Below are 21,076 nucleotides of genomic sequence, written 5' to 3' on the forward strand. Positions count from 1 at the left end.
AGGTCCGTTTTCCGGCCAAGCACCTTCTGATTTTGGTTGCTACTCTTCCAGCACTGTGTAACAGCCTTGCAGCAATCACACCCCACTAGGGCTGCAGTAAAACCATATCAGAATTGGTGGTTTAGTTGTAGAAATCTCGCCTGCCACGCGGTAGACCTTGAGTCGCTTCCTGGCTAATACAAGTGCAGTTTTGTGTGGCTCCTTTTTCAGCTCTGGTTGACGGCCTTTTAGCACTCACACAACGCAAAGGCAAGGAAGAACATGGGTCAGCATTGGTGGTTCAGTGGTAGAATTCTCGCCTGCCACGTGGGAGACCCGGGTCCGATTCCCGGCCAATGCAAGTGCTGTTTTGTGTTGTTACTCTTCCAGGTTTGGGTAACAGCCTTGCATCAATCACACCCCACTAGGGCTGCAGAATAAGCATATCAGCAATGGTGGTTCAGTGGTAGATTTCTCGCCTCACTCATGAAAGACCCTGGTCAGATTCCCGTCCATTCCAATTCCTATTTTGTGTTGCTACTCTTCCACCTCTGGGTAACAGCCTTGCAGCAATCACAACCCACTAGGGCTGCAGTATAAGCATATCAGCATTGCTGGTTAAGTGGTAGAATTCTCGCCTGCCACACGGGAGACCTTAAGTCGATTCCTGGCTAATACAAATGCAGTTTTGCGTGGCTCCTTTTTCAGTTCTGGTTGACGGCCTTTTAGCACTCACACAACACAAAGGCAAGAAAGAACATGGGTCAGCATTGGTGGTTCAGTGGTAGAAACCTTGCCTGCCATGAGCGTGACACGGGTCCAATTCCCGGTCAATGCAATTCCTGTTTTGTGTTGCTACTCTTCCAGCTCTGGGTATCAGCCTTGCAGCAATCACACCCCACTAGGGCTGCAGTAAAAGCTTATCAGCATTGGTGGTTCAGTGGTAGATTTCTTGCCTGCCACATAGAAGATCCTGGTCCGATTCCCGGCCAATGCAATTCCTGTTTTGTATTACTACTCTTCCAGTTCTGGGTAACAGCCTTGCATCAATTACACCCCACTAGGGCTGCAGAATAAGCATTTCAGCATTAGTGGTTCAGTGGTAGATTTCTTGCCTGCCACACAGAGGACCGTGGTCCAGTTCCCAGCCAATGCAATTCCTTTTTTTGTGTTCTTACTGTTCCAGCTCTGGGTATCAGCCTTGCAGCAATCACACCCCACTAGGGCTGCAGGAAAAGCATATCAAAATTGATGGTTCAGTGGTAGAATTCTCGCCTGCCACGCGGCAGACGTAGAGTTGATTCCAGGCTAAAACAAGTGCATTCTTTTGTGGCACCTTTTTCAGCTCTGGGTGGCGGCCTTTTAGCACTCACACAACACAAAGTCAACTATCAATATGGGACAGCATTGGTGGTTCAGTGGTAGAATTCTCGCCTGCCACGCTGGAGACACTGGTCCGATTCCCGGCCAAGGCAATTCCTCTTTTGTGTTGCTACTCTTCCAGCTCTGGGTAACAGCCTTGCAGCAATCACACCCCACTAGGGCTGCAGTAAAATCTTATCAGCATTGGTGGTTCAATGGTAGAATTTTCGCCTGCCACACAGAAGACCTAGAGTCGATTCCCGGCTAATACAAGTGTGGTTTTGTGTGGCTCCTTTTTCAGCTCTGGTTGACGGCCTTTTAGCACTCACACAACACAAAGCCAAAAAACAATTTCGGTCAGCATAGGTGGTTCAGTGGTAGAATTCTCATCTGCCGCGTGGGAGACCCGGATCTGATTCCCGGCCAATGCAATTCCTGTTTTGTGTTGCTACTCTTCCAGCTCTGGGTAACAGCCTTGCAGCAATCACACCCCAAGAGGGATCCAGCACAAGCATATCAGCATTGGTGGTTCAGTGGTAAAATTATCACCTGCCACGTGGGAGACCCAGGTCCGATTCCCGCCCAATGCAAGTGTGGTTTTGTGTTGCTACTCTTCCAGCTCTGGAAAAACAGCCTTGCATCAATCACACCCCACTAGGGCTACAGAATAACCATATCAGCGTTGGTGGTTCAGTGGTAGATTTCTCGCCTGCCACGCGGAAGACCCTGGTCCGATTCCAGTTTCTGTTTTGTGTTGCTACTCTTCCAGCTCTGGGTAACTGCCTTGCAGCAATCACACCCGACTAGGGCTGCAGTGTAAGCATATCAGCATTGGTGGTACACTTGTGGAATGCTATTTGTTACGTGGGAGACCTGGGTTCCATTCCCAGCTAATGCATTTTCTGTATTGTTTTGCTAACCTTCCAGCTCTGGTTGATTACCTTTTAGCACTCAGACAACACAATGGTAAGCAACGAGATTGGTCAGCATCGGTGGTTCAGTGGTAGAATTGAATGCCTGCCACGTGGGAGACCTGGGTCAGATTCCCGGCCAATGCAATCTGTATTTTGTGTTGCTACTCTTCCAGCTCTGGGTAACAGACTTGCAGCAATCACACCCCACTAGCGCTGCAGTATAAGCATATCAGCATTGGTGGTTCAGTGGTGGAATTTTCGCCTGCCACGCTGGAGACCTTCAGTCGATTTCCGGCTAATACAAGTGTGGTTTTGTGTGGCTCCGGTTTCAGCTCTGGTTGACGGCCTTTTAGCAGTCACACAACACAAAGGCAGGGAAGAATATGGGTCAGAATTGGTGGTTCAGTGGTAGAATTCTCGCCTGCCACGCAGGCGCCCCGGGTTCGATTCCCGGCCAATGCAATTCCTGTTTTGTGTTGCTACTCTTCCAGCTCTGGTTAACAGCCTTGCAGCAATCACACCCCACTAGGACAACAGTATGAGCATATCAGCATTGTTGGTTCAATGGTAGAATTCTCACCTGCCACGCCGGAGACCCGGGTCTGATTCCCGGCCAATGCAATTTCTGTTTTTTGCTGCTTCTCTTCCAGCTCTGGGTCACAGCCTTGCATCAATCACACCCCACTAGCGCTACAGTATAAGCATATAAGCATTGGTGGTTCAGTGGTAGATTTCTTGCCTGCCACACGGAAGACCGTGGTCTGATTCCCGTCCATTGCAATTCCTGTTTTGTGTAGCTACTCTTCCAGCTCTGGGTAACAGCCTTGCAGCAATCACACCCCACTAGGGCTGCAGTATAAACTTATGAGCATTGGTGGTTCAGTGGTAGAATTCTCGCCTGCCACGTGGGAGACCTGCGTCTGATTCCTGGCCAATTCAAGTGCTGTTTTGTGTTGCTACTCTTCCAGCTCTGGGTAACAGCCTTGCATCAATCACACCCCACTAGGGCTGCAGCTTAAACATATCAGCATTGGTTGTTCAGTGGTAGATTTCTCGCCTGCCACACGGAAGACCGTAGTCTGATTCTCGTCCATTCCAAATCCTGTTTTGTGTTGCTACTCTTCCAGCTCTGGGTAACAGCATTGCAGCAATCACACCCCACTGGGGCTGCAGTATAAGCATATGAGCATTGGTGGTCCAGTGGTAGAGTTCTTGCCTCCCACGCGGGAGACCTGGGTCCGGTTCCCAGCCAATGCAATTCCTATTTTGTGTAGCTGCTCTTCCAGCTCTGGGTATCAGCCTTGCAGCAATCACACCCCACTAGGACAGCAGTATGAGCATATCAGCATTGGTGGTTCAGTGGTAGTATTCTCCCCTGCCACGCCGGAGACCCCTGTCTGATTCCCGGCCAATGCAATTCCTGTTTTGTGTTGCTACTCTTCCAGCTCTGGGTTTCAGCATTGCAGCAATCACACCTCACTAGGGCTGTAGTAAAACCATTTCAGCATTGGTGGTTCAGTGGTAGAATTCTCGCCTGCCACGCGGTAGACCTAAAGTCAATTCCTGGCTAATACAAGTGTGGGTTTATGTGGCTCATTTTCAAGCTCTGGTTGACGGCCTTTTAGCACTCACACAACACAAAGGCAAAAAACAACATCAGTCAGCATTGGTGGTTCAGTGGTAGAATTCTCGCCTGCCACGCGGGCGACCCGGGTCCCATTCCTGGCCAATGCAATTCGTGTTTTATGTTGCTACTTTTCCACCTTATCAAGCTAGTTTTTACGCAGCAGATGCCCTTTCAGCCGCAACCCATGTCTGGAAAACACACACACACACACTAAAGACAATCTAGCAGCTATGCATGTTGAAAACAAATATTGTTTGATAAAGTAATCAGTATGAAAGCAACGCTATGTCTAGCTTCTCAGTCTGAGCTCATTAGAGTTATTGCGACCACGCCCACGAAGCTTTGACATTACAAACAGCCTGCATGAGGAGCGCGCAACAGTAGACTGTGTCAGGAAAAACACGCCATTAAAATGAACTGAAACTCAGCAAATACTCGACAAAGAAACATGTGAGATGTTTCTAAAGAAAGCTTGATTTGTCTACTTTTGCATTAACCAATTCAAGTCGAAAACAAATAATCTTTCATGTAATTCGTATAAAAGTAAGGCAGGTACTGATTCTCCTGTCGCCTCATTACAACGAACGTGATCCCGCCCGCAGTGAAGGCGCAGTTCATATGGAAATGAACTGAGGTGAGCCAGCCAGCCAGGTGATAATGTGCACGCTCCCCGAGACATGGCATCAAACGACAAGCTTTATTATAGTTACTTATTTTGTTTGAACGATGGCACGCTACACGGGTGAAGAAGCACAGTACTAAACAGCGACAAAGAATTTACCTTCTCCTCAGAGGAAGAGCGCGACTCTGATATATATATATATATATATATATATATATATATATATATATATATATATATATATATATAGCGTGTAATGATAAACATAGGCCTATATAATGAAAAATGTAATGTTATATATATATATATATATATATATATATATATATATATATATATAAAAATTATTATTATAATTATATGTATATTACAAAAATAAATACTTGTTTACAATACAGGTGCTGTTCTGTTTAAAATTCCTATGTGGTAACTGAGTTTATTAGGTTTACTAGTATTGAGTTATTTTGTGTGATAGTTAAATATATTTTTAATAAACTGCAAACAAAAAAATATATAAATAAACTTATTTATGCAGGTCTTTGTCTTCTCTGGTGTTACTCACTGCATAGTAATGATAGTTCACGCCTTCTCGCATAAACTATTTTCACACAAAAAGTGACTTAGAAATTTTAATTCATAGTATTGTTTTCTGTGAGCAAGTGAACAAGATGATTCTCACATCATTTTGAAGCAAAAACACTAGACTACCAGATCCAGTTCTCAAAAGTCTTGTGCACAAATGTTCTCTGTGTGTTTCACGACCTTGTTTCATGGATTTCAAAATTTTAGTTTTTCACTAACCACGCATAAAGGTTTCTTTCTCAAAAACACAAACACATACAAACATGCTGCTTAGGTATTATTGTAGCCCAACTTGTGCTGTTTACAGTGTTATCACACATTAGCCATTAAAATGTTTTTAAGATACTGAAAACAACACAAATGTCAGTGCATGTCAAAACTTCTCCAGAGCCCCAAAACACCCTCAGACCCCAGAGGGTTAAAAGTCATTTAATTAGGCAATAAAACAATACATTACAAAAACATTTTAAATGTATAAATAAATAGACACTTTTATTATTGTATTATTATTTAATTCATGTTTTAAAGGCTGATTAATCAAACAGTAAAAAATTGTATTAATAAATCACAAAACACATTTTAAACAGCTTTTTAAATAAGCATTTGGCAAATGCTTTTCTCCCTATTTGCCGCTTGGTTTTCTTTTTCTTTTGCCACATGCTTTTCTCAAATTGAAAATAAATCAAGTTAAAAATTGCTCTGCTGTAATGAGCTATTGTTTTCTTCTGTTAGGAAAAAAAGACAGTTAACAGTTTTATCTAGATTAAATGACCTTGGTGATAAAGATATAGAACAAAATGAACTTCGTATTTTGCAATCAGAGTTGGATGACTACTATACAGAGAAAGCTAAAGGAGCTTTACGATCTAGAGTGAAATGGATAGAAGAGGGGGAGAAAAATTCTTCATACATTTTTTTAAATTTAGTAAAGCAAAGGCAAGCTTCAAAAACTATTAATAAACGTAGCATAAATAACAATGTAAGTGTAGTGATCACATCTATTCATGTTATTATATGAATCCAAATTTAATGAGTGATTGTGACTTTTCCTTTTTAAAAGATAAAGTTCCTATTATAGATGACAGCTTCCGTGAAATGATGGAATCTGACATTGTTATCTCTGAACTTGATGTTGCTATTTCTAAAATGTCCAATGGAAAATCCAGGCATACACGGAATTACAGTTGAGTTTTATAAACATATTTGGCCCGAGATGAGGTTTTTAGTTTTTGAAGCACTTAAGAAAAGTAAAGACAAAGCAGAACTATCGACTTCTATGAAGCAGATTTTAATAACTTTAGTTCCATAGCCAAGCAAAGACAAATTATTTTTAAATAATAGGAGACCCATAACTCTTTTGTCCAATGATTTTAAATTGCTCTCTCATGTATTTTCAATAGACTCAAAAAAAGGTATAGGCGAGATAATTAATGAAATACAATCAGCTTTCATTAAAGGGAGAAGTATTCACAATCATATCAGACTGATAGTTGATATGCTCGATTATAGGTATTTAATTCCTCAGACAAGTTTATTTCTATTTCTAGACTTTTTCTAGTCATTTGATACCCTTGAGCATCCTTTTTTGTCTTTAGAAAGTCTTTAGAAACTTTTGGGTTTTGTCCGAGCTTTTGTAGGGTAATTTCCATGTTCTATACTGATATATTCAGTAGTAAATCTCTGAATTCAGGATCATCTCCTGGAGTTTACATCAAAAGAGGAATCCATCAAGGATGTCCCATCTCACCTTTTCTTTTTAATATAGCTGTTGAACTTATGTCATTTTATTTTACAAATTCAGAGTACACTTTAGGTATTAATATACCTGGTAGGACTTTTAGTTTAAGTCAGTTTGCTGATGACACTCTATTAATTCTTAAAAATACGGAGGTGCTCCCTTTAGCTCTTGTCAAAATTTCTGTTTCCTAAAGCTTCTGAATTCACCTTAAACCTAAGAAAATGTGGAGTATTGACTATTCAGAATTGTACTTTAAGAGAATTAGAGTGTATTCTAGTAAAAGAAGAAGTTAAATATTTGGGAGTTACCATCTTCATCTTCATTCTGTTAATAGAGAATGTGCAAATGTTAATATTAAAATGGAAGGGATGAAAAAATCCCTAAATCATTGTCTAGCTAGAGACCTTTCCATATTGGGTGAAATTCTTTTGACTAAGACTGAGGGATTATCTAAAATATATATAACTTATCCTTTATATACTCCTCCCAAAATAGTTAAATCTATAAATTCAATATTATTTAAATTTATTTGGAAAAATAAATCACATTATTTACGTAAGAATCATATGATCAAAGAGTATGAATATGGAGGTTTAAAAGCAATCGATTTTGAATGACTTCATGGCACTTTTAGAGTTAAATTCTTTCTCTGATGTTGTGAACTTTATTTATGTAGATCTTTTGTACTGCTCCTTGCTCCTTGTTGCAGTTGTAACAATTTCAATTTATTTTATATATTTGTAATGGTAAATATGCCTTGCGATGTTGATTGTTCCATTTTGTGATGTAAACTTTTTGCAACAGTAAAAACAAAAAAAAAAAACACTTATACTTAGTAGATTAAACAAGTTTTTCAAAATTGTGTAAAAATGTTTGGATTAAAAGTTTTGATCAACTTCAAATACTGAATGTCTGTGTATTTGAAAGAGAGAGAGCAGATATGTTATGTGAGATGTGAAAAGGAGTGTGAAATTTATCATGGCAAAAAAGCTGAACAAAAAAGACTTTTATTTTGGCGTGTTGTGTGACGTCATAAGGCTGCGCCGCTTCCGCGCTGCGGTTCAACTGGAGGAAGGTTTGTTTCACAACTTTACACAAATATAAACCGATTGATTAAAGTTTCAGGTTTTCCCTTCGATATTATATACCTGCAATTGACTATTATTTTAATCCTTTATACAACGAAGTACTATTTTAATAACAGTAATCGAGGGCTATTGTTTGAACAACAGAAATGTGTGTTTTAATGAAGGTTTTATTTGTTTACTAGCATAATGCCATTCTTATATAAGTATACAATATTATATATATATATATATATATATATATATATATATATATATATATATATATATATATATATATATATACTAGTTTTTATCAGGTCATTTGTTTGTGGCTATTATTTCTTGCTTAGACTTACCTGATTTATTTTTGTCAATCACTCTCATATAAAGAAACTGTTGAAGCAAGTGTTGAAGAGAAGTTATTTTGTTTCTGTTCATTGTTTTGTTCATTTTAAACAGAATAAAGTGTCCAAACACAGAGAAAAACATAGAGGTAAAGTTGGTTTTATATTTACACATTCAGACTTCCCCCTTAATAATATAATTTCAGAAAAGTATTATTTGCAAAAACTAAATAGTGAAATCATATTAGCAGCCAATGACTATCAAAGTACAACATTGTTCACAGTTAAATAAACAGTGTTAATGTTGTTTTCAAGTCATACTGGCATGTTAATTCCACTCGAATATTCAAAGTAACATGATAAACAATACATAGACTTCTAAATGAACGAATGTGTGAATATAAAACCAACTTTACCTCTATAGAAAAACTCCTGCTGAAGCGACTGATCTCCACACTTATAAAGATGGCGTTTATTAAAGAGGAGAGTGAAGATGTGAAGATTGAAGAAACATTCACAGAGAAAAAGGAAGATCCGCAGGAACAAACAAGTTAGTTTTTATTCAGATATATTTTAATAAGAATACTAAATTAAATCCATGTTGCAGCCTTGAGTGTGCTGCTTAGTTCTCCTAAATGCAAATAAGCACTCATTGAAAGACAGGAATGAGTTTCTTTTGTTACTTGTTCTCATGTCTTTTGTCATTATGTATTATTAGTCTCCCATTTCTCTACCTTCTTAAGGTTATTGCTTTTCTTGTTCTCCTACTGTGTGTAAAGCGTCCTTGAGCACTGTCGCTATATAAAATAAATAAAAACAATAATAAAAACTTAAACTGAGCTGACGATATTTGACCTGCAGTATTCTCATAGAAGATATCTGCTATTACAGTGATAGTGTTGGCTTGGTACTTTCCATTTGCATATGTCACATTGATCAAAATTCCCTTTTTTTCATCAACTTCTTTATGGGTTTAAACTTGTTTCTAGTAGTTGTTACTAGTTCTCACAGATTGTATCAGAGTTAGAATTAAATCTTTATTATAATAAATAATTATCAGGGCTATTGTATTTAAACAGGGTTTCTGCGGAGACCTAAAATGTCTTAAATTCCAAAATCTAAAATTTTGCCCTAAAAAGTCTTAAATTTACTGAAACGTTATGCTGTAGGTCTTAAAGCTTTTTTAAACAAGTCTTCATTTTCCTGTGTTCATGTTTTGTTACCCAATTTGGTCAAAACCCATACAATCACCAACAATCCATCTTGATAAAACTTTCAACCTTTATTTAAAAGGTCATTTTAACTCTGTTTATCATAATGGTAAAGACTGCTGAGGATATCCACCTGGACAGATTGTTGTGAATGGATTTAGTTTATTATAGTTTTTAAAACTTTTAAAACATTTGTTAATTAGTTTTTTATTTTAAAGAAAGTTTATTTTGGAAAAAAGTGTGTGGATCCAAGTCGAGCTCTCTTGTTTTTACACAATATTTAAGATATTTTGCTAAGAAATATCTAAAATATTTTAATGTTATTATTAGTTTTGATTTATTATTGTATTATTAAATATTTTATATAAAAAATATTTTTTGATAGGACAAATAAAAATCTTTTTCTTCTGGGGCATTTGAAAAATTCCTTGGTCTAAAATTTCATTCATAATGGTCTTAAAAATGTCTTTAAAAATCTTAAATTTTACTTGGTGACACCTGTAGAAACCCTGATTTAAAGTATGTCAGAAAATGTGGATGACTCTAATTTTAAATATGCTGAATGAAATGGACACTAAAATAATTAATTATTATAAAACATTGTACAGTTTTCTAAACTATAAGATGTTGCTGTGGGACAACATGACGCAAAATAAACAAATTATAGTGGAACAATAACGTTTAGCATTGCACTGACTACAACTGGCCAACAATCTAGTCTAAAAATGACTTTGCTGTGTAAGAAATGGATTACAGCATGCTGATGATATGCAAACGTTTGAGTGTGAAGTTCATCCGTATTGACCATATTTTTCACGTACCAGCAGGCGCCGCTATTGGAATCTTTTTGCTTTTTAAAGAATACATTTTTAGATCCTTAAAACAGTGTAATGCTGCTTGTCTTTGATCTTGTGGGGGAAACCGGAGCACCCAGAGAAAACCCACGCCAGCTCGGGGAGTACATGCAAACTCCACTCAGAAATGCCAACTGACCCAGCCGAGGCTCGAACCAGCAACCTTATTGCTGTGAGGCGACAGCACCACCTACTTTGCCTCCTCGTCGCCCGACAACACTGATTTATTTGCATATTTTTATGCAATATTCCAGTTTTGCAAATAAATTTAATTGGCATTTTTGGATGGAAACATAGCTGTAAGGTTTGGAGCTTACGCTGCTATTCTGAACCAATAATCAGAAACAAAAAGCAGTTGAAGGATGGCGTGTTTAAATCCATTATTTATCTGACTCCATTGTAATTAATATGACTCCATCAAAGTTGTTATTATCATTGATAAAGAAAAAGAATCTCAAAGCTTAAAGCAGGTAAAGTTGTTTATTAATTTACATGTTTGAATATACAGACAGTAGAATGAAACAAACTAACATACTGTATAAAGAAATTAGCTGTAACATATGCACTGCTAAGCAACAAAGACAGTGAAACTGTCTTTGTTAGCATATGAGGCTACGCAGCCGTGTGCAGGAGATGCAGAGTAAAAGCCATTCTCCCAGATCAACACTTACCTTTACGTATTATACCCTGAGCAAAGCATTGTTAAAGATTAGTGAAACTCAACCCACAAAACCAGCTGAACATGAGAGAGCACAGTTGAGGAGATAAAGTGGGTGAGAAGAACATTAACATACTCTCCTCAGGCCATGACTCAACAATAGTAAATATATTGTATATTGAAATACAAGCAATCAATGTCTCTGTTTATTTTAGCACTACAATGCTTAAGTCATAAACTGTCAAATGACACCAAACATGATAAAGCTATTTGAAGGAAGATCACAAGCAGAAGAATTGTGCATGGTGAAAAGCACATGGTTACTGCAAGCAAATGGCAGAGATGTGTACAGGAGCTGTGATCAACTCTGCCAAGCCAGGAGGACCTATCCCATGCTTGCAATGTCTTAGAAGTCCTTGATTAGCATAGAAGGAATATATAATAGAAGAATATATAATTTTTCTCATCCTGCTTACCCATTACCTACATTTCAGTCACACAAAGAACAAAGTCACGTACGAGAAAGACTTGTTCTTCTTTAATTAATAACTAACTTAAATTCACAGACCTTCGACAGAGACATCTACTGTAAGTAGATTAATTGGATTATTACTCTTCTAAAAACTGTTTTAGTACTTCTTACATTCTTATTATTCAACTATTTTAATTGATTTTTCCAAAGTCTTCAATTTTTCCACAACACACATATTGAACAACAAATTAACATGGTACATAGCTACAGACATACACCCCATAAAGAAAAAGGGTGAAAGATAAAAATAAATTAATTAATAAAAATAGATCAAATAAATTAGGAAACTAGGGATAAACTCTCACCAAGGATATAATAACCTCTGAGCGTTCAATGTAGGAGAGGAAAGGCTGCCAAACCTCTAAAACTTTTTTGTAGAGTCTTGGATGATGTACTTAAGGTGCTCGAGTTTAAGACGTGATAACAATTCTAATATCCAATGTTTGTGGGATGGTGGGTTTGTTTTTTCCATCTTAGGAGAATCAGGCGTCTGGCCAATAAAGAAGAAAAGGCAATGATCATGATTACATATAGATGAAAATGATCTAAAAATATTGGCCCAAAATTTATACAATCTAGGGCATCGCCAGAACATCAGATCTGCTGGCTCCAAACCACATCTGGGGCAAGATGAATCTGACCCTGGATACATTTTTGCCAGCTTGCTCCTAGATAGGTGAAGCCTAAGAAGCACCTTAAACTGAAGAAGACCATGTCTAATAAATGCAGGGGATGAGTGTACCAGTTCTATGGCATATTGCCAGGCTGTATCTGATATTTCTAGTCCCAGTCCGTCTTCCTATTTTAGCTTTATATAATTTAGGTAAGGGGAGGCAGTTCTTTAGACCACTTCATACAACATGGACATCATACCCCTTTGGTATGGGTCCATATTTACCAATTCATCTATCCAACATGCTTATGGTTGGTTCAGTGAAGGAGAGAAGTGTTTTTTTACGAAACTATGGACTTGAAAGTACCTAAAAAAATTGTCTCCAAAAGAAGAGCTTCATCAAATACCTTGCACAACAGTGGTGTTAGCTTGGCAGTAAACTTCTTATAAAACTCGGCCCGAAGCCATCAGGGCCTGGTGCTTTTCCGGTTTTCAATTTTTTAATTGCATTTTCAATTTCAGAAGGTGTTATATTTCATTCTAATGCCAACTGATCTGAATCACAAAGGTATGGCAATTCTAAATAATTGAAAAAGCTCTCAATACATCCAATTTCGTTTACCTCAGAGCTGCAAAGGGTTTTATAAAAGTGTTTAAATGGATCATTAATTCCCTGTTAATCAGTAATAATACTGCCCTCACCCTTACTAACTGCTGCTATAAAACCAGCTGCTGAGGATTGTTTCAGTTGGTAACACAATAACCTGGCAGCTCGTTCGCCATGTTCATAATGAATCTAGCGTGATCTTATGTAGAGATCCTTTGCATTTTCACTTGTCAGGGAGTCATTTTCTGCTTGCAGAAGGAGTCTTTTCTAATGGAGCTCTTCAGAAGGTGATGTTGACTATAGCTGATCAATTGTATTATTTAATTCATAATCTCTGTAAGCCGTTTTGACATTTTTTTATTTGTGCTAGCTTGATATTAAATAATCTGTCCTTTTATAAATGCTTTCAGAGTATACCATAGGATGCTCAAACTTATCTCTGGGGATTCGTTTATCTCAAGGAAGAAATAAATTTAAGCATCAATAACTTTTACAAAATCGTCGTCTGCCAAGAGTCTTGAGTTAAACCGCCATGTATGTTGGAGGATTCCATTGCCTAAAAACATAGCTTTAGAGAGACTGGACAATGGTCCGAAATAACAATACTACCATACTCTACTGCTGACATTAATGCCCCATTCACACGGGGCTTCAGCGTCAACGCTTGACAGAGGGCGTGTCTGAAGTTGGGGCTGACGTGATCGTCATAGCTGCGTTAGCCAATGAATTTAGTCAGCAATAGGCCACAGTCTGAGCTGGTGTATTTGCTTACAGCGATCTGTCGGATGATGCTTCCATCGCCGCTTGAAAAGTTGATCAAGTCCCAACTTTTGCAGCGAACAATGCCTCTGAAGCAGCGTCGACGAATCCACAATGCAGTTCGGCAACGCCTGACGTCACCCATTCAAAGTGAACGGGAAGCGTTGACGCTGATGCCCCTTGTGAATGGGGCGTAAGGGACGTAACTGCTTGTCCAGGAGAAAATGGTCAATCCTGGAATAGGTTTGATGCACAGGTGAATAAAATTCAGGAGGTTCGCCTCTTAAAATTATATTGTGTGTGTCAAGACTAGGCAAAATTGAAAATAAATCACTGAAAATGTGTACATTGTCCTAATTAGGAGCATACACATAGGCCAGGACCACAGACATGTTAAAAGTTTGGATTATTATGTATCTGCCATTTTTATCCAGCACATTTGACTCAATGACAAACTGTACATTCTTATGTATGAGTACAGCAACGACCCTACTTTTGCTATTGAAGTTTGAATAATATATTTGTGTATAGCCTCCTCTATTCAGTTTAGAATAGTCATTTTTCAACAGATGTGTCTCCTGTAAATATACAATATCGGATTTGAACTGTTTTTAACTGATTTTAATTGTTTCGTTTTATTGGGTGATTTAGCCTCTGCACATTCCAACTGGTAAAGTTTGTCTTTACTCCACCCATTTTATGTGCTGTTGAAAACATTTATCAGAAGCATCAGAAGCACCCGAAAGGTATCTGTGGGTTTTGTATGTAGGGGGATGTGTGGGGGAGAGAGAGGAAAGAAAAAAAAAAAGAAAAAAAAAAGGTGTGATCGCACATACACTTTTATAAACACGAAACAACACAAGATTGAAACCTTGGTGTCAACTTACACACACTTCCACCTACTCGCACTCTTAGCTAGCTGACCATGTGGGACCTCACGTATAAAACAAAACCATTTGAACAGCTCTTGATGTTTTATGACAAATCGACCCCATTACTGACAAAATATACTTGAGAACTAGAAATAACAACAACCAACATGTGCTATAGTGGTTATTTAAAAGTTAACCGGAGAGCGACATTAACATTTGTATTGTCATTCACAGCCCAGTGTACTGTTGTCTTTATTTCAGTGGCTTTCTTTAAAATATCCTTTTTCGGAAAAGTAGTGGCATTTAATCACGAAGGCGCATGGCGCTTCCTTGTCATCCACTGGTTTGCTGCATAGAGTGTGGTGTGCCTGGTCCAGAAGAGGAGTCTTCTCGAGGTTTAGTGTATCTTTTAGAAGTATCTTGCATGATTATATGCTGTCATGGCTATAATATATATATTTATATATATATAAATGTTGCTGTAATAAAGGCCAATGAAGAAAAAATGGCCATGAATATCAAATCACTTTTATTGTCACATCATCAGCAGCACGTGTGCTATGATGAGTGAAAAGCTTAGGTGCTGGCTCTAGACAGTACAAAATACAGACAGTGCAAATATAACGACAGTGCAAAATACAGATAGTACAATATAATTTGGCAGCATTATAATTGTTGACAGCGATATGTATAATGAATATGTGTACCCATAGTTGTAGGCAGTATTGTTTTAGGTATGTATTGGTTAAAGTGCAGTGCATCCCACATATACATGGTGTGCAGTGAGGGGTATTAAGTGTTCATCAGCCTGATAGTCTGAGGGAAGAAGCTTTCCTTTAGTCGGCTGGTGCGCGACTGGATGCTGCTGAACCATTTGCCTAAGAGTAGCAGAGAGAAAAGTCTATGGCTTGGGTGGCTGGAGTCGCTTATAATTCACTTGGCTTTCCTCATGCACCGCCTGGTGATGTCGTGATGGGAGGAAAGCTCACCTCCTACTACGCGTCCAGCAGTTCACACAATTCTATGTAGGCCTTTGCGATTGCTGCTGGTGCTATTTCCATACCAGGTGGTGATACAGCCACACAGGATGCTCTCCACAGTGCAGGTGTAGAACGAGCGGAGGATGTGAGGGCTTATTCCAAACCTCCTGAGACGCCTGAGGAAGAAGAGGCGTTGTTGTGCCTTCCTTATCACTGCGTCTGTGTGAGCAGTCCATGTCAAATCCTTAGCAATGTGTACTCCAAGAAACTTGAAAGCGCTGACTCTCTCCACTGGTGTCCCGTTGATGGTGATGGGGGTGTGTTCTCTCTTCTCCCAGCTCCTTGGTTTTGCTGATGTTGAGTGAGAGGTGGTTTTCCTCACACCACTGCGTCAGAGTGTAAACCTCCTCTCTGTAGGCCATCTCATCATTATCTGTGATTAGGCCCACCACTGTCATCAGCAAATTTAACGATGACGTTGGAGCTGTGTGTGGCTGTACAGTCGCGTGTGTACAGGGAGTACAGGAGTGGACTGAGAACACAGCTCTGTGGATCATCAGTGTGGATCAGGTCATGTTGTTCATTCTGACCACCTGGCGTCTGCTTGACAGAAAGTCCAGGATCTAGATGCACATACAGCTGTGTAGACCCAGAGCTTGGAGCTTCACCACTAGTATGGCAGGCACTATAGTGTTGAATACTGAGCTGTAGTCCACAAACAGCATTCTCACATATGTGTTTTTGTTTTCCAGGTGAGACAGAGCAGTGTGCAAGGTGAAAGCAATTGCAACATCAGTGGAGCGATTATTCCTGTAAGCAAATTGCAGAGGGTCAGTGTGAGCAGGCAGTACAGAGCAGATGTGCTTTTTAAACAGCTTCTCAAAGCATTTGCTGAAGATGGGTGTCAGAGCAACTGGACGCCAGTCATTTAAGCATGTGGTTTTAGATTACTTCGGTATGGGCACAATAGTAGCTGTCTTAAAGCATGTGGGAACCACAGACCGAGAGAGCGAGAGGTTAACAATGTCCGTGAAAACCCCCGCTAGCTGGTGTGCGCATGCTTTAAGTACACGTCCAAGGATGCCATCTGGGCCGTAGCTTTCCGGATGTTCCGGAAAGATCTCGTTACGTCTGCTACAGAAACAGAGTGTGCTGGCGGTTTCGGTATCGGCCGCGGGAGCGCACAGTGTGTGGGTGTCCTGGGCTTTAAAGCAGGTGTAGAAGGAGTTAAGCTCATCCAGGAGAGATGCAGAAATGTTTACAGTGGCGGGTTTGTTACTTTTAAAGTTTGTGATGTAATTAAGTCCCTGCCACATACTTCTCCCCTCTACCTTGTATCTCTGTATTGATGTTTTGCTGCTTTGATAGTTTACCTGAGGTTGTAGTTTGCTTGTTTTTGTTCCTCAGCATTTCTGGATTTATAGGCAGAGGTTCACACTGATAGGGCTGTTCGAACTTTGCCATCAATCCATGGTTTTGGGTTGGGGTAGATACGAACAGTTTTTGTTGGGACCATGTCTTCTATACACTTTCTGATGAAGCATGTAACGGTGTCTTGAGTAAACTTTAATGTCGTCATCAGAAGCTGCCCGGAACATCTCCCAGTCCACATGATCAAAACATTCTTGAAGTATGGAACTCGATTGGTCCGTCCAGCTTTGAAACGTCTTGAGGGTGGGTGGTTCCCGTTTCAGTTTCTGTCTGTAAGCAGGCAAGAGCAGAACAAAAGAGTCATCTGATTTGCTTAGCGGTGGGCGGGGGAGGGATTTGTTGGCTTCCCGGAACGGAGAATAGCAGTGGTCCAAAATTCGGTCACCACGCATGTTTGTGGTGATATGGTGATAGTATTTTGGAGTGATTTTCCTGAGATTGGCATTGTTAAAGTCCCCTGTAACAATAAATGCTGCCTCTGGGTGTGTGGTTTCCTGCTCGCTTATGCTCCCATTCAGTTCCCTAAGCGCCTTCTGTGTGTTGGCATGAGGGTGGCCAGTGTGGTTGGCACCGAAGCATAAGGTATTCCAGATCAGGAGAACAAATTGATCTAACTGGATGTATGTTTCTCTTATCTCACCATGAGTTAATAAAGAAACAAACACCTCCTTCTTTGCTTTCCCCTGTCGGTTCTTTCATTCTATCCACAGTATCTTATCCATAGTATTCTATCCATAGTATTCCCTGTCTGCTAAACAAATGTTAGAAAAACATTTTGTTGTAATTATGAATATAAACAAATAAAAATAGGCCATTGTTACGACCCCCTCGTTCGAGTTGCAACATAAAAGAGCTCAGACAACAAAAAAATTATATATGCAACTTATTTATTATACACAACTAATAAAGCAACAAATCAAGAAACAAACAAATGTCTAGGGGAAAATAAAGAAAATAACTAACTTTAACTACACATATAAATAATGTCAAACAAAACCATAAGGTTGCCGAAATAAAGAGATGGTCTTGATGCAAGGACGGCCAGTAGCCACACTATCCTACAGAAGCTAGCTCACTCTCGCATTTATATGCTTTGAACCAATTGGGGAGTAACCATGGCACCTAATCAGGATCTTCCACATCCAAACTAGAATACCGCGGTCGTCACACCATTTACACCTTTCGAATCTGTGTCTTATCAATGTGACCAAAATTTCTTTTATGATGTATTATGTAAGAAACTCTAAAAACTGGACTGACACCGTTTCAATTTATTATAAGTTCTATGTTAAGCGGCTTTGACAGTTTACATTGTAAAAGCACTAGATAAATAAAGATGAATTGAATAGAATCTGCTTAAACGTGTACGTGTTAATGGACCAAACACAATATGATCTGATTTATTTCACATTTAATGTGCATCAGAAATACAATGTGTGTAGCCAATGTTTCCAGTGTCTTTTCACTTTTCAGCTTTTGATGAGAGTTTTTTAGACTTAATGAAAACTTTTTTTTTTTTCAGACCTAATTGAAGAGAGTGAGGGGAGTAAAGAGGAGGAACAACATGTTAAAATTGAGGACAAAACTCATTTACAGACTGATGGTATTTTGAAAAGGAGAGACAAGAATCGTTTCACCTGCACTCAGTGTGGGAAGAGTTTTGGAGGAAATGGCAATCTTAAGATTCACATGATAATCCACACCGGAAAGAAACCATTCACATGCACTCAGTGTGGGAAGAGTTTCAGCCAATCATCACACCTTAATGACCACATGATGATCCACACTGGAGAGAAACCATTCACATGCACTCAGTGTGGGAAGAGTTTCATCTGGTTATCATTGCTTAATCAACACATGATGATTCACACTGGAGAGAAACCATTCACATGCAATCAGTGTGGGAAGAGTTTCAGGCAATCATCATACCTTAATGAACACATGAAGATCCACACCGGAGAGAAACCATTCACATGCACTCAGTGTTGGAAGAGTTTCAGCCGCTCATCAGAACTTAATCACCACATGAGGATCCACACTGAAGAGAAACCATTCACATGCACTCAGTGTGGGAAGAGTTTTAGCTGCTCATCATCCCTTAATAAACACATTAGGATTCACACTGGAGAGAAACCATTCACATGCACTCAGTGTGAAAAGAGTTTCGGCCGCTCGTCATACCTTAATCAACACATGAGGATCCACACTGGAGAGAAACCATTCACATGCACTCAGTGTGGGAAGATTTTCGGCCGCTCATCATATCTTAATCAACACATGAGGATCCACACTGGAGAGAAACTATTCACATGCACTCAGTGTGGGAAGAGTTTCGGCCGCTCATCACACCTTAATCAACACATGAGGATCCACACTGGAGAGAAACCATTCACATGCACTCAGTGTGGAAAGAGTTTCAGACAACCATCACTCCTTTATCTACACACGATAAGCCACAACGGAGAGAAACCCACAGCTTCGGTGTGGGATGAGTTTCAGCAACTCCTCAGACCTTAATAAACACATGATGACCCACACTGTAGATAAACCATTCACATGCACTCTGTTTGGGAAGAGTATCAACCAATCAGTAAACCCTAATGAACACATTAAGATCCACACTGGTGTGAAAGAGTATTTGTGCTTTGAGTGTGAGAAGACTTTTATTACAGCTCTAAAATTAAAACTGCACCAGACGTTTCACACTGGAAAGTAGTGATGGAAAGTTCGTATCATTTTACTTACTTGGATCTTTGAGTCTCGTTCATCAAGATGACAGAATCTTTTTTCGGAGTCACGTGACGGTAATGGCGGAGTAGCAGCTCAACATTTGGTCTCCGCAGCTCAGTGGTATATTTTTAGTATATAAAATAAGACATATAACGGCACATACTTTAAGACCTTGTGAATGGACATACGATCATGCCCACTACCCAGAAGAAGTTGAATCTGTCGGCAAAAACCTCTAAATCGACGGAGATTAAATCGCCTCAGGAGGACAGTCAATCAACGATCATGGCGGACCAGGCGTACTCGTTGCTGAGCCGTAGCTGAAACAGCTTGGTAGAAAGAATATCAACAGAGGTGCTTAAAGGTGTCAAAAGCTAGTTTGAAAAGAAAATCGACCCTGTTCTTAAGAAACTTGAGGAATGTTCCTCAAAAATTGGGACTTTGGACACGCAAATTACTGAGGTAGAATGCCGCGTATCAGACTCCGAGGATGCGATGACCACCTATGGTGCGAAACTTACTGATCTCGCGGAAAAACTGGTGCCGTGCTGTATAAAAATAGACCATCTGGAGAACAAAAACAGAAGATGCAATGTGCGGGTCGTCGGTCTTCCAGAGGGATGCGAGGGCAGTAATCCGATCTCTTTTTTCAAATCCTGGTTACCAGAGCTGCTACAGGTCAGTTTCAAAGGTGAGCATGTTAAACTGGATCGATGTCCCCGCGCCCTCACTCGCCGCCCACCGCCTGGCCAGCGACCCCGAGCAGTTATCGTAAAGTTTCACAACTTTCAGTATAAATTTCGGATCATGCAAGCGGCGAGACAAACGTGCACGCTGTCCTACAACGGTGCTTCAATTATGATATTTGAGGACTTTTCTGTGTTGGTAATGAGGAAAAGGCAGGAATTCTACCATGTTAAACAGCAGCTTAAAGAGAAGGGTATTGCCTTTGCCATGTTGTATCCAGCAGTTCTCAGGGTCAAGGTGAACGGTCAGGAGAGGTCTTTCAAGGACCCAAAGGATGTCACAGCATTTCTGGCGTCTGCCCCACTACAGAGCGGCTCACCTGACCGCACTGCTACTGACTGAGCATCCTTTCCCCATCCCAGTATGGTTTTAGAGGGTTTAGCTGTTGAGATCGGACATTTCGTTTGAGGTCTACATTTTATTATAACAATTTATTATCGAAAATTTAGTATGGTTTCTTTAATACTGACAGATCCATATGTGATTACTTTTTCATTGCCATTTATGTCGCAATATTTGACTGAGCTGCAGTCCGGAAGTTTTTCTGTTACCTAAAGGTAGCTTATCGAAGCCTTAGAAAGGTTTTTTTTTTAATTTATTTTTTTGCTTGTTTTTCGTGTGCTGGTCCTGCACCTTCTCTATAACTAGAGGGAAGCTAGCTGACGCCCAAAATGGGCGTAACAGACCAAAGTCTGACTCCTTTTCGTTTTGTTAATAGCTCTTTTTTTGTTCCAATTTTTTTGATGTACATAGTTTTTACTTGATTCTTCTAAAATTGTGAAAAGAACGATTTTACCCCTGCATTTTTTTCTTGTTTTTTTTCTTCTTTTTTTCCCTGCTTTTTCTC

General features: G+C 39.5%; 1 protein-coding gene and 1 non-coding gene across 3 annotated transcripts; both read left to right on the forward strand.

Moving 5' to 3' along the window:
• Nucleotides 1-269: 269 nt before the first annotated feature.
• On the forward strand, nucleotides 270-340 carry trnag-gcc (transfer RNA glycine (anticodon GCC)). Its single transcript has one exon. It is a non-coding gene; the product is annotated as a tRNA-Gly (tRNA).
• Nucleotides 341-7,856: 7,516 nt separating this feature from the next.
• Nucleotides 7,857-19,638, forward strand: LOC108183930 (uncharacterized). Of its 2 annotated transcripts, XM_073947742.1 has the most exons (4): nucleotides 7,857-7,899; nucleotides 8,351-8,384; nucleotides 8,660-8,785; nucleotides 18,275-19,638. In XM_073947742.1, the coding sequence occupies exons 3-4, from the start codon at nucleotides 8,701-8,703 to the stop codon at nucleotides 19,267-19,269; spliced, it is 1,080 nt and encodes a 359-aa protein (XP_073803843.1). In that variant the 5' UTR covers nucleotides 7,857-7,899; nucleotides 8,351-8,384; nucleotides 8,660-8,700; the 3' UTR covers nucleotides 19,270-19,638. The 2 variants fall into 2 exon arrangements, with proteins under 2 accessions (XP_073803843.1, XP_073803842.1); XM_073947741.1 differs by lacking the exons at nucleotides 7,857-7,899; nucleotides 8,351-8,384 and having other exon boundaries at nucleotides 8,499-8,785.
• The last annotated feature ends 1,438 nt before the right edge of the window (nucleotides 19,639-21,076 follow it).

This window comes from Danio rerio, chromosome 4 (genome assembly GCF_049306965.1).
Source record: "Danio rerio strain Tuebingen ecotype United States chromosome 4, GRCz12tu, whole genome shotgun sequence".
Classification (NCBI taxonomy): Eukaryota; Metazoa; Chordata; class Actinopteri; order Cypriniformes; family Danionidae; genus Danio; species Danio rerio.

Coding starts and splice junctions, on each gene's coding strand:
- LOC108183930 (XM_073947741.1), top strand. CDS start 8,626: ATGTGTGAATATAAAACCAACTTTACCTCTATAGAAAAACTCCTGCTG. Junction 8,786..18,274: donor AGATCCGCAGGAACAAACAA/GTTAGTTTTTAT, acceptor TTTTTTTTTCAG/ACCTAATTGAAGAGAGTGAG.